Source organism: Sprattus sprattus (genome assembly GCF_963457725.1).
Source record: "Sprattus sprattus genome assembly, chromosome: 2".
Lineage (NCBI taxonomy): Eukaryota > Metazoa > Chordata > Actinopteri > Clupeiformes > Clupeidae > Sprattus > Sprattus sprattus.
Window position 1 is genome coordinate 37,077,915 of NC_137921.1, and position 15,023 is coordinate 37,092,937.

The window sequence follows — 15,023 nt, forward strand, 5'->3', positions numbered from 1 at the left end:
CCGTCCACCACATTCACACACTTCACTAATGAGGGGTGATACACTCTTGCTGGGTGCTTTATCGATATCTGCACACTTGCCCTCTGAACGGAACCATCAGCCTTTTATCTCCCAGTGTTTGGTCAGAGGCTGATTTGTGAAGGCCGTGGCCGTGCCATAAAAACACAAAGCTGATTTACTGATTTACATGCAGATACTTTCCATTTTCATGCCCATTTTTCATCCATCATCAAGTGTTGCATAATAACCGATACACAGTCCCAGTCTTAATGTACATTAAGTCTTCTGTGTAATAATTCTCTGTGTGTAATGGCCTGTGGAGAATCAGTTCGGATGAATTCCAGCTCTTGTTAATTATGTTTTCAGTAGATAAAATACACAGAGAAGCCATCATTGCTTTCAGAGATAGATACCAGTGCTTATAGAAGAGAAATCAAGTACAACCGAGAGATTCTTAAAGCTACTGCCCTAATATTGACAGAATCGTGAAATATATACTGGGGTGTTTTACATTGTGGAATTCTGTGTAGCCTGCCCTATATCTTTCATTAAAAGATATTTCCCTGCGAACATTAGCCTAAAGGTTAGTAATTGCTAACAGAGTACTGTGTACTGTTGCCCAGGGACTACATGTCTAGTGGGCCACAGGGGATTATTTAGAGGTCAGTCAGATAATAGAAATGTTCTCCCATGATGACAGCTTGTTGCTTCCTTGTTTTGTACCTTTTATTGTAGAATGCTTTTGCCATTTGTGTTTCATTTTATCCTCACAGCTTAATCTATGTTGACATTCAATTATTTGTGCTTTTTACATGTCCTTTAAAATAGATTTTTTTTTAACTCTTCCAATAACTTTTGCATAGGCTGTATACAGACCAACTGACACTGCCGCACCTTCCCAAATTAATCCAAAGAGATTTCTTTCATATTTGTTCACTCAGACGTGTCTGTGTCCCTTAAAGAAGATGTCACCCTCTGAGAGCCCACACAGCTGATTAGATATTGGACAAAAAGGTATGATGTGGCTTGTATAGTTTGTCGATTCCTTTCTGACAAGAATTGCCTTTGACTGGTGTCTGATAGAAATGTAATTTGGAGACCATACAAATCGAATGGTGACAGCCTGAAACTGCAGAGATATATTGTTCCATTTTAAAACTGTGTTTCTGGATCTGACCAAAAGACAGGAGGGTAAAGGTGATGTATAAATGGCTCTAACCTTGGGAGACAGATGGTATGTTATTTAATATTTTAATAAACTAACTGAAACTGACTTCTGAAATTTCTGATGGAAGCTTGGGACAAAAATGTTGTGTGAATGATGAGTAAGACTGATCGGCAAAAAAAAAAAGCAGCCAGCTGACTCCATTCGGCTCAGCATCACCTTCAAGATCAACTCTCAGTGGTCCATTGTGATAAGACAGTCACCGACAGTATATTACTACAGGGGATTTCTGATATTTCTATTGAATTTTAGCTGGCAAGTGAAGTGCCAGATCACAATATGAAGGCTTTTGCCCACTCTGTCTGGAGTACCACATTCACTATTTATCTGCTGCCTCCTAAGGTGAACACCGCTATTGTACGTTCCCATATGCTATATATTCTAAAATTCCCATGAAACAATGCTTTTTAACTTGACAACACATATATTGTGTTCAGCTGTCTGCATTTAAGCTGCTACAGAAGAGACTGGTGTGTTTTTGGTTTGTTTTAATATTTTTTATGGATCTCAGTGGAAATCCTTAAGAGACAGGAGGTGTTCTCTCACTGTTCTGAACACAAATCGTGACTGGCCCAGGGCTACATCTGGCATTTAATTGTGCTTTGCATCATAAGAACTGAAATAGAGAAAGTGAAAACAAATATTAATTTAAAGATTTATATTACCTGTGAAATTACAGTTTTTTCTGAGTTTCATTACCATTAAGTGATTACCAAAACATCCCTTTGGCAACAAACGACACACAAATAACAACTTTTGAGTCAATAACAAACGAAGACTGAACCAACTGACTGTGTAGTTTCTGTCTGAAATCCTTCACACTGCGTTTGTTTATCCATAGGAAGGTTAGATAACAGATATGAGAACACCCAGGACGGCCATGGGCTCCTGCAGCAGCAGCAGTTCAATCTCTACCTTTCATCTTGGATCTGATAAGAGCACTGCAGCACTTTGCCCTGTCCTAAGGGAGAGAAAAGGTGTGTGCAAGTATGGAGGTGTATTTATAACTCAGCTGGAGGCTTAGACCTTTCTCTGCCCCTCAACCCCCCCCACTCGCTTTTACATAGAGAAGATGATGGTTATACGTTATGATATGTGACAAATATCCAGAAGTATGTTGTCGCTAATCTAAAACGTAAAGGTCATGAAGGAGTTTTTTTTAGGGAGCAATGTCTTTTAAAAAGACTAAACTGTCACTTTAATATCGTGAGGACAGAGTCTCATAAAAACATTGTATGAAAGAGTTCAAAGGGATCGTGTTTGGGCATGACCAGTAGATGGTACTGAAGATTTGCCTAATTCACTTGTGACATTTAGTCACCTGTGAAATGACCAGAACATAAATGTCACTGTAAAGACAAATGTTTGGTTGTAGAATGTATGGTGTTGACCAGCACTGAGGATACCATATAGCACGTGACTTTACCTTACCTTACTTTGTCTTACTTTATCTTACCATCTCATTTAATAACTGGACTTTGACAGTTTTGTCACATTAATCATTAATCAGTTGTCACCATGATTTCCATTGACATTTTTGTGTAGTTAACTACTGATCTTACAAGCAGTAGTCAGATAATACAACATTCAACCTTTTTCACAAATTGTTTTGTTTAGGATAGGTTCATGTCTCAGGGGTCTTCCAGGAAGCTGGATTGTCAGCTCACCTGTGACAAATATTTGGCCATGGGTAACCTGCCAAGCAAGGTCATGTCTAACATAAAATCTGCAGGGCCGTTTTTCATGATACTTGGTGGGGGGTGTAGCAGGGCCAGGGAAGAACCCATTACATTATGGAATGGATTTGAGTCACGGGAAGGTTCCACAAATGATTTTTCCTTTTTGGTTGACATTGCCAGATATAAAAAACACAACACAGGTCTCATCTTCAGACCTCTGTTGGGATCTGAAGGAGTTTAAATCTTTTGGTACTAAAAAATTACCATTTAGTCTCATGAACATATGCACACAAAGCCCACCAGGGATAGGACAAACACAGCCGCACTGAAGGACATAGGGAATTATCACTTTAATGTGAATCTTAATAAATGTAACTAAATGCGTTGTGACTACAAATAGAATTCTTATTGCATTTAAAAATAATTGAAAACAGCTATGCTGAAATTCTATAAAATTATAATTCACAAAACTAAAAATGTCAACACACTGAATTAGTAATCCACCATAGGGATCAAAACATGTTAAACCAAACTCTCAAAAAACACAGCAAAGTACTTATCCTGATATTTCGCTATTCACAAAATAATTTCTTTCACAGTTTCACAATTCTCTGGCATTTCTGTGTTTTATTGACTTTTATTGACATTATAGTTACATGTTTTCCAAAACGTTTACTTAGAGTTTTGTCCTTCCGTCATCATCTTCCTCAAGACCTAAATTAGTCTCCCCTTCATTTTCAGTTTCTTCAACAGGTTTTTCTTCATCATCGTTCAGTTTTGATTTTCTGCCAAGACAAAATCACATAGATTACTATTACCAAATTACTGAAACCAAACATTGCTTCATGTTATTTCAAAACATTAATCCTATACTGCATATATTACTGTTGTATAATTGTTTACTGATTATACTATCCATTATAAAAAATATATTTTATTTGTACTTAATATTTTAAGAAACATTTTAAATTACATACGGCATTGCATGATATGGCAAACATTGCACAATGAGTTGCTGTGACTGTGATCTGTAGACCCGTTATCTTTAGATTAGATTCAAAGATTAGCTTCCCTGTCATCCACCTCACCTTTTCCTATCCCGAAACCCGCTGACGATGAGAAAGACGCCCATGCCCGCCACGAAGCTCATGACCACTCCGAAGACGATCAGCCACACCTGCACGGTGGGCTCTGACGGCGGGGGCAGCGTGGCCAGGAGTCCCACAAACTCCAGCGTGTCGTCGCTGAGCAGGAAGGCGCTATTGATGCGGCCCCTTGACAGCCTGGCTCCAGGGCCGTACACACACACACACACACACACACAGAGCAGAGAGAGCAGAGAGGCACAGCATTAGCCAAGTGCCACGAACACAGATGTCCATTTTAGATGAGCCAGGCAGATGATTTATTCACACGGACTACGCGTGCGGACCTAACACACTTAAAGGGAGTGGAACAGCTTGGGGGCGGGGGGGGGGGGGGACTCACCGAACGGCTGCCTCCACCTCTGCTTTGGGGATGATGGTTACCGGAGCACGAGGATCAGTGACATAGAAAATGAAGGAGATCCTCTGAGTCTCTTTGGATGTCACAACATTTCCTGACCTTAATTCGGGAAGACAAAATAGAGGCATTTTAGCATCCCAAGGAGCCGTTTTCTAAACAGTAAACAGTTTGTTTTGAACTCCCTGATGCCTTACGTGAAGTTCACCTGTTGTCCTTTCTCTGCGTCATAGTACTGGCGCATAGAATAAGCCATGTTCGCCTTAAACAGGTACAATTCATTCTCATTCCAGGCATACTGAAAGCAGAAGGGAGTGCCAAGTTGGATTTGTGCAAAAGACATAAATATAAATCCAGTGTGAGCTAATCCGGGCCCGACTGTAACAGATAGAAATAGAAGCTATTACTGTAAACTAGCGGCGGAACACAGCAAGGCTTTTTGCCAAGGCTGAGCATCTTTGTCCCTGTCAGTTACACTGTCAGGTGGTGAGATTGGGGGTTTGACTCACAGCCTCGTCTCCCATTGCAGCTTTCAGGCTCAGTCGCACTTTAAACGCATCAGGCGAATCTGTGGAGGGGAAAAACACACACACACACACACTCACACATACACACGCAGACACACACACACACAGACACACACACACACACACACACACACACACACACACACACACACACACACACACACACACACGCACACACACACACACACGCACACACACACACACACACACACACACACACACACAGGAGAGAATATTGAGCTCAGACTGATGGACTGGAGACTCCCAGGAGACTCCAGGAGCCAGACAGGGCGAATTGCCTTATTCGAATACAAGACACATAAAAAAACCCTCAAAAGTGCAGGTCCCCTGCCAACTGCTTTTCACCCTGCAGAAACATTTGCATTCTAATGAGCATCTTCCCTCGTGGAATCTTGATCAGCGTTTAATGACCCGTACAGCAGCTCGAGCTGGGAAAGGAATGAGGCCCAGATCAACTGTATCAGGGAAAACAGATCCCTTCTAGGGTCAGTTCTACAAACGGGATGGACAATGTTATCCTTATGAGCCACCGAGTCGCTTCTGTCTTAAATGTGAAACGATAAATCCTGGCTTTGACCTTCCTCGAGCAGCACCAGTCATCTTGGCAGGATGGCGCTTTTGGCAATGAGATACACAAATCAGGCCTCAGACGAAGGATGGGATGGCACGTACAATGGGACCAAGAGCCACTGATGAGCTAGACAAAGCACTGCACAACTCATTTGTGAGCCTAAAATAAAGCTTTGATGAGCTGATTGGAATCCACAGAAGATTTCTTCTCTTCTTGTCCCCGAAAGATGGTAATAGCTATAATGAACTTATGCTGAGGGCTTAATTTCTTCCTACAAAACTTTTGTGTTTTGACTGCGTAGTACAGCAACACAGTCATGAACATTTATACCTCCTAGTTCAAAATCAGGTGAACATTTCTGTTGAAATTCTGTTGAAAATACATTTTTTTAAACTAAAATGAACACTGGCATGTTATACCCACCAACAGCTTTGGAACTCCATCTGGTTTCCTCCTCCACCTTCCCTGATTTCTGACCACTTCCTTTGTCATTGGCCTGGGCGTATATTCCAGCTAGCGCCACAACAAGCAGAGGTTTTAACCACATGTTTCTGTCACACCGAAACATCTACTGATGGGGGGACCTATTGTCTTGTGTTTTATCATCCATTGCATTATCTTGCCCTTTGAACGATAACAGAACCTAGAGGAACCTGGTGTCTCAATTCTCTTATCAGAAAATGAGGCACTGCCCCTATTGTTCAGTCCCCTATTGTAATATTTAACCCCCATGGAATCTATTTATAGCAAACACTTGTGTCAAGTTTATGATTCATGTGCTTACGGTTCTGTCCCAAACGCAGACACCATGTGCTGTAGAATACAAAAGGTAAAACGTTCTGTTTAAATGTGTCGTTATTTCTCTGGTTTACTGCGTTCAGCACCTTTGTAGAGGGATTTCAACTCTACTTTCAGCTACTGATGTACAGCATTGTTTCCAGGTCAGACACACTGTAGGTCTTTAGCTCTTCGTCTTAGTCCCTTGTTTCTGTGAGAAATGGGGTCTTGTTAATTATGTGTCATCCTTAATCTAGCTTAGTCTGCAGCAGTGACCTCTTTGAATTTAAGAAGGTTTGCCATTTTGACTACCCTACTGCAGTACAGTGTTGTTAACAGCATAATTTAACAGTTTATGTGTATGCATATATTCACTGGCAAAATGAGCCGAACTGAGGATATGAAGGGACTAAAAGAAAGAGAGGAAGAAAAGAAGAGAGGAAGAAAGAAAAGCAGTAAGTAAGAAAGAAAGACCTTTCCCACCTCCACTGTCTAATGTGTGAATGTTTCCTTCATCCTTCATTTTACAGTTCACATGAGGAGTTAATGATGAAAAATAAGACCAAGATGGATGTTCATGTCCCTCACCTGTGTCTAATCTCTCATTTGCCTTTTTACCTCGTAAAAGCAGTGCTGAACTTTGCCCTGCCTGTCGGGAAGCAAGCAGTGCGTTTGTGTGAGTGTATGTGTATCTGTGTGTGTGTGTGTGTGTGTGTGTGTGTGTGTGTGTGTGTGTGTGTGTTCACGTGCATATGGGCATATTGTTTACACTTGTGCAACAGCCAAATTACTTCAAATATTAAGCTAGATAACGAAAATGTGCCACACATAAAACAATATTTCAGAGCCTCATAAAATACTTGTTTTGTATGTATGTGTGTGTGTGTGTGACGTAGTCTCTCCTTAAAATATCTGAAAAGAGCCGTAGATATTTAAAGATAAACTTAATGCTAACAGGGCTTTCAACTGGATTGCCTGTCTCTCATACTTACGCCTTCTATAATGTTTTTTTACCCCAATTCTTGTCTATGGATGTTTGACTACGTCAGACTTATTTATCTTTACACAGTGAAAGATGTTGTGTACCCTATGAAATGTGATGATGCATGGTCTGGGTTTATGAGTGGCTATACTTTTAAGTAATGAGGTAAAGTCGGAACAAAATGTCAAGCATCTATTTTTAATACTATCAGATTTGAAACTAAGAGTAAATATCCAACAGGAACAGTTAATCTTTTGCCGTGCTATAACGCCTATAAAGCATTTCAAATACTTGTCTGTGGTTTCTTATCTGAAATGTATTACAATGGCTAAAAGATAATTTGAGTACAAGATAAGAACCTGTGGGCAGTCTAAACGCTGATAAGAATCTATTGAAGGAAGAAGTCATTAAATTAGTTACGAGCAGAATGACAAGGAATGCAATTCTGACACCAGCCAGATAAAGTTAATTATGAACCCCTTCACACGCCATGGAGAAGCACAAGAGTGGGAAGCAAGAATGGATTGTTCACAGCTCCGCTAAAAGGGATTAACATGAAACAATTCCCTTAATTCCACTTGACATAATCTTTGATGTCAGATTTAGTTTAGTGTTTTATTTGTCTTATTTACAGCTTTGGTCTGTGGATAGGAAAGCAACCAGGACGCCCCAATCCCATTTTACCAGATTCTATAAAACACAAGTTGCTTGAATGTTGCATAACTTCTTCAGGTGAATGAGCTTTAGTACTGACACACCAAAACAACAAGCCATAAAAGCTTACAGGCGCACGTGATCAGAGAGGCCTTGACAAACAGACAAACAAACAGATGTACAACTCATCTAAAAACTACAAAATAAACATTTCTGAAAATATAGCCTTTGTCTTCAAAGTAGCAGAAGTATAAGACTTACAGTGTCACATGACTGGCCTTTGTTGAGATTTATATGGGCAACACATCAACATGTTTAATCCCTTTAAGGTGTTGGCCATAGCAAAACTCTTTCAAAAAGACATGAAGTTGTATTTCATTGTTGCGTTACACTGAATAGTGTTGCACAATACAACCTCCAATACAGTGCTTTGCTGTTGCTGCTTGGCATATGTTAAGTTGAGGAAGCAAAACAGTTGACTGCCTTGTCATGCGATCATAAATCGAGCATGACTCACTTCATCAAGGTTTACTTGAAATGTCACAGATTAGAAGAGAGTGGAGGTGAGGTCCACTGGAGTGATGATTGGTGAATCCCGTCTGGGTGTGTGCTTGTAGTTCAGAGGCCTTTACAGTTGGGTGAAACGGTCATCGTCTGCGAAGCCCAGGTTATAAACTCCATTTCTGTCCTCAAATGTCTCACCGGTGACGGCCTTATCAGTTCCTTTAGCCTGATCCTCCTCCTCAGGGACCTCCTTTGCCTTCTTCCCACTATATTAGATGAAATAGAAATATAGAGGTATGTTATTCATGCTGTTTGGACTGATGGCAGTCACTAGCCAGCAGGTAATTTATGTTGTGAACAGTAACAACAATGAACAAATAAACCAGCAGGCTACCAAAAACCCCAGAACACTGTAACATATTTAACACACTGTATCCGCCATATTGGTAGACAACTACGTGCTGTTATAGACTTCACACATGGAAACAAATGGACAAACACTAACCGTCTCCTCTTGACAAAAGACATTATGAGCAAAGCAACTATGCCGGCACAGACTGCACCGATTACCACCCCAAAGACGATGAGCCAGGGAGGGGTGTCAGGGTTGATGGGGGCTGCCAGTGTTGGGGGGATGCCCAGAAATTCGAGTGACTTGTCGGTCAGCAGGAAGGCGTTGTTTATGCGGTTGCGGGACTCCCTAAAGGCAGAAGGAAACCAAACTGACTGTTCTGTGTTGTGACAGGTCATTGATGACTGTGTGTTTGTTTTGCTTTCTAGTCTTCACGTTATCAGGGTTAAATTTGGCTGTGCTGGTTGGATTTACCTAACAGCCTGCTCCACAATGTTCTTTGAGATTGCTTGGGCAGGGTTTTCAGGCGATGTTACAATGAACCAAAATGAAACCCTTGGCGTCTGGTTGCACACAACAATGTTGGAAACCCTGGAATACAAGACCACAATCGGCATGAAACATGTCGTAACAATATTGCAACAGGGAGTGAGTTTTATAGGCACTAATCTAGGCTTTTAGCTAGAACTTGCCATTACTCTCACAATCTCTCTCTCTCTTTCTCTTTCTCTCTTTCTCTGCCTTTCTTTCTTTCTCCATCTCTATGAATGTGTAAGTGTCAAGCAGCCTGGTAGTGGGCTTGTAGATGCACACATTTATTGTTGCTCTGAAATAGCTCGCTCGTAGAGATTGTGTTTTCCCCATAACAATAAACAGTAACTAAGCAACTGCTGTTTTATATCAGACCTTTTCCCAGGAAATGAGCAGAGTATGGCACACACACACACACACACACACACACACACACACACACACACACACACACACACACACACACACACACACACACACACACACACACACACACACACATAAGGAGACTTAATCAGTCAGTGATACTTTTCTCAAAGGCTATGAGGCTTTAAGGAAAGTAACATGGAGCATCCAGACCCAAAATGAGCGAGCAGTGTGCTGTGCATACTGATCAATGCCTTTAATTAGATGGTAACTACAAGTGGAGGGCTTGATTGATGTACTTCCATGCTAGAAGCGCACAGGGCAAATATCTATTAGGGAACAGTGTCATTGATTACTCTGGTGTCATACCATCGGCACAGAATGGTAATTAGCACAACCCGAGATAGATGAATTTGATTTCAAATGGCTAGGGCACACCAGCACCCTGCTCAGAAGTTGTCATATGTTATTAAAACTAAATTGATAAAGAATCAGATTAAATATTACCTGTCAGTATTTAATTTAACACTGGATAATAATGATGCAATTAATTATCTTTAATAATGGTTTATTAATACATTATGTAAACGTGAAAATAATCGCTATAATATATTTTACCTACCTGCAATATCCACACATAAGATACTATATCCACACAACTAGAAATACTATGACAAGACCAATGTTTATAGAGTAGATATACAGTTTGTTGCATAAATTGGAACTCTGTCAAACATGTGGGAAATGAAAATGCACTGGCATTCATGGACTGCAAATGCTTCACTCACTCATACGCCTCAGTCTTGGTGAATTTCCTCATGGCAAAGGCAATGGTGGCTCTGAAGAGGAACAGCTCACTCTCGTTCCAGTCATACTGTGGGAGCACCGCATGAAGCACAATTGGGGAAGCCCTTGAGATCGTGACCATGTTATTGCCTCAAAGGGGAATCTAAGCTGAGAGATCGGCTCAAAGGAACACTCAGTAGTGATCAAATCAAACACCAGCTGGGGCTGTTGGTCTTGTGATTGATTTGACACTGACAGCATTCCTCCCCTTCACTGTATAAGTGCCTATACCCACAATACTGCATACAAATCTGCTCTACGTGATAATCCACATAAGTTAGAATGTACTAGAGTTTTTAAATGTCCATTTAGAAACAGTTTGCAAAAGTGTTACATACTAAATCATTGTTCATTTCACATAGCTCTTCGTCTTAAGTATTTAAGTACTCAACAGGGTCCATAGGAGACATTACAACAAGAAATAATATAACAACTGAATAGAACCTATGAATAGAACCTGTTACGGACCTGTCTCTAAATTTGCTTTGCTTTCTTTACTTGCAAAATTACAAAATCACTGCCCTTGAAAAACACCATTTAATGGCCTCATGTCCATCTATTTGGTTCCTGCTTTCCAGGCATCAGTTAACTTAAAATACCCAGACCACATGCTTCTGTTAAAAGCACTATCCATTAACCATTATACGTTAGCCATTAACCTGCACATTTGTGTTCATCCGTATCACACACTGCTAAATCCTTTGCTCCATCTGTTGTCTCCGTACAAAGCCTGTATAGATTTAACTGTTCTTGAAAAGAATCAAAAAGCCCATATGGCACAGAATAAACACTTACTGCTTGATCTCCAAGGGCTGTTTTTATACTGAGTCTGACTTGGTAGCCATTCCTGTATTCTAGAAAAAGCAAAACAAAAGTAAGAGGTAGAGATATGTTAGTCATCTAATAAGTAGGTAAATCCCCCATATTTTCCATTTTCACAAACAGGCCTTTTATGTTTCGTGTGCCACATCTTTTTTTGTGTTCTTGATTACAAACACAATCTCTGCTGTCTGAGAGAATTCCAGGATCTACATTATCTTAAGGTGTCAAAGCAAAACTATTTGTAAAAGTGTGCAGTCCTACGTCTCAAAGCGATGAAGAACCAGACAAACAAAATGGCATTTTCAGTTAAAATATGTTAGAAAAGACAGGTATAGTACTCTGCACTTACCATTAACACAATCCACAGCTGCCAAGGCAGGTGGCAGGCACAGTAAGAGAAGCAGTGGAAACATCCCTTCAATCCGAGAGAACAATAACAGGCAAATTGTTCGAACGCTAGAGTAATTTTGTGAAGTCAAAGTCCCTGTGGTCAGCAGTTAAAGGAGACTCATGTCAGAAGAGAGGGGTTGTGTCTGGAGAGGCTTTAATGGTTACACTAAGACTTGTCTGTGACACTCATGTTCCTGCCCACTGACAGAAAGAGAGAGCGACTGAGAGAAAAAGAGGTAAAAGGAGGTGGTGTTTGGGAATGATAGCCAGGCTGGTTTGTGGGCAAAAGGGAAAGTGGAAAGTAATATGCTACCATGACACTGTTTGCCCAGGCCTAAGAGAGGGAGGGAGGGGAGGGAGAGGGAGAAAGAGAGAGTGCTAAGATATTATTGTGCAGTAGGGCAGAAATGGCTGCAGATTGTGAGGATGGGGGTAAACAGTGTTTCAGCCAGCCACTGTTTGTTTAGGTCTCCAGTCACCTTTTGATTTGCCTTCCCAGCAAGTTTGAGTTGCCAGTGGAAACCACATACACCCCCCCCTCTCTCCTTCTCTCTATTTCACTCTCTCTCTTTCTCTCTCTCTGTCTCCCACTCTGTCACTCTCCCTTTCTCTCATTCTGTCACTCTTTCTCTTTCAGCAACCTACATACAGTATATCCTCTCTAATGACTGACAGCGAGTGACACCCTGTCACGAGAGTATTACAGAACATGGTTTGATGAGACAAAACATTCTTGTGTTACCCAGAAACCATCTGGAAGCAAAAAACACATAAACACATTTCATGACAAAAAAAAACACTTCAGCTGCCTTTCGATGCTTCACTCAGTCAGCTAAGATAAGATAAGGGGAGCATCTGTTTGTCATAACAATTTGAAAGTGCTCAAAAGAAACACTGAATGAAAAAAAACAGAGACTGGGAAAGCTTATGGGAGGGGGGGGGGGGGTGTTAGGTGTTAGACGGTTAGGTGTATAAAACCTAAAGTTTTTGAACTATTCTTAGGTATTTCCCATTGTGTTTTACTGCATTTCTTCATGAATATCGTCATAATAAAATGATTATTATCTCTGCATTATTATGTGTATTAAGAGTAGAAATTCAACTAAAATGTGTATGTGATTAAAGTCTTGTGTGAGGCTGTCACTAAAATAACAACTCACTGTTACAAGATGTGAATGTTCAATGAAACATTTAAGTTCAAGGACAACTCAGACAGTCTGTTCTTTCTTCTTTGCTGACATCAGAGTACTTCTGACAGGCAGCAAAAATGGCTCTCTTTCTTTTCCTACTCAGCGTGCACATTCAACTTTTTATGTAGTTAATTTTTCACAAGGGCTTGGTGGATGTTTACTGTACCCTTCCCAGAGAAAAATCACTGACTTCTAGGTACCTGAGGTCACATGTGTTAAATGCTATTTGTCAGATTGTCATATCCCTGAACTGTCAACTAATGTACTGCAAACTTAATGTTGATGTTTACCAAGGGAATAGAGTCTCCATTATATCGTGTGCCATTTTAGCTTGATGACAGTTGCATTCCGCATACTTGCATACATGCATTCATCTGCAAATCAAGAGAGAATGAACAAGGCCAATAATAGCCCATAATGTGTGTGTGACAGTGCATCCATGACATACATGCCATCTTAAAAAATAGTATGGTAAAAGTCATAGACGTCAGGCCTATATCTTCCATTTTAAGCACACCTGGGAATTATTTAAATATCCTGTTGAATTTTGGCAAGTCAAAATGCAGCTAAGGTTGCAAGGATTTTTCTTTGACACTAGATGGCAGTAGTGATACACATTATGGTTTTTCCCAATTGCGAAGACATTTTCTGAAACACCATTTTCTCAAAAGTATACGGTACAAACATTCACATTCGGAAAACGAAGCTCACATTAGTGCAACCGATAGTGCAAATCTAAATCCCTGGTCAAAATCAGACTCTGCTCTCAGACAACAAACACAATAAGTCAAAAACACACACACTATATCACCGTCTCTTACACCCTGGAGGAATTATTTTAACACTTTTTTTAAAAAAAAGTGGTTTCAGGTCTTCCCCTGAAATTGTTATTTCCAGGCCAATCTACATTACTTTTGCATGAAGATTACATAATAATAAAAAAATGTTGCTATGTCACATTGATAATGTTTTGTCTTAAGCAGGCAAACACGTGCTGATTGACAGATCTATATGACAATATCAACAAATACAGCAATTTTGCAGTAGAAAAAAACATAATAGAATATTATATATATAATATATATAAGTGATCTGATGGAAACTAAGTAAGCATTGTCCCAAATGATAACGAACTGAGAGTGCTCTTGTTGCCCTGGTATAAATTTCTGCACTTTGGCGTTGTTGATAAAGACCATGACTCTTGAAAAGCAATTTCTTGCCCATCAACGAGAGTAGTGTCTGTCTACCCCAGAGGGTGTCTTCCTTTCAGTTCTATCAAAACAAAAACATATTTCAGCAAAAACTGATGTCACCCATTATTGTGTAATTCAACTGTAAAAAAAAAAAAACGCAGTCCTTACACGCACTACAGGTTTACAGTCCAATACACATATTGCAGTTACAGCAATGCAAATTATGTTGTGATATGGCTCACAGTTTGGAGGCACAAACCCTTGTTTCATTATATTCAGTCCATACATGAGCACAGGATGAATGATAATGATTTATTTCAGACACTACTTGTCTTTGATATTGTGATCTTTCTCTTCCCCGTCCTCATCCTCTTTGAACTTGTTGTCCTCTGTTGACCCCTCTGGTGCCTTGGCTTCTCTACACTGTAGGAAGCACTGTTCTCAAGCACGTTGGCTCACCAACGTCCCTACTTCTATTGATCCTGCTGTCCTGACTGATGTGTTGCAGTAATAGTAATTTTGTGACTTTGTCTCTACTGTGAAAAAGGTGTGCTCAATGAGATAATTGTTAAATTAGATTTGCTAATTGAGCATACAGTTTACACATTGAAAAATATGTGAATAGTGTTCACAGTTATGGGAAAAGTGCCTATCATTTGAAAACTTAGGCAAAGCTATAGTTCAGGTTTGTTTCTTTTGTTTGTTTGTTTGTTTGTTTGTTTGTTTGTCTGTTTGCAGAGGGAAATGATTAGTGTGTGGCAATCATGCACGAAGATCCCTGGTGTCTGATAAGCATTGATTTCGACTTAGAGTTAAAGATGGCCAAGATCATTGTTTGAGTATTCCATAGTCTACTGGTATTGTTTGGTGTTATGAAGCAAATGGTTGCT

At 40.1% G+C, this 15,023-nt stretch overlaps 1 protein-coding gene across 1 annotated transcript; it reads right to left on the reverse strand.

Annotated features, from left to right (window-relative positions):
* Nucleotides 1-8,567: 8,567 nt before the first annotated feature.
* Nucleotides 8,568-11,773, reverse strand: cltrn (collectrin, amino acid transport regulator; the record flags this gene model as incomplete). The annotated part of the gene is made up of 6 exons (XM_080860318.1): nt 8,568-8,709; nt 8,949-9,143; nt 9,270-9,386; nt 10,481-10,566; nt 11,334-11,392; nt 11,710-11,773. 6 exons carry the CDS (start codon nt 11,771-11,773, stop codon nt 8,568-8,570), a joined length of 663 nt encoding a protein of 220 aa, XP_080716444.1.
* Between the last annotated feature and the right edge of the window lie 3,250 nt (nt 11,774-15,023).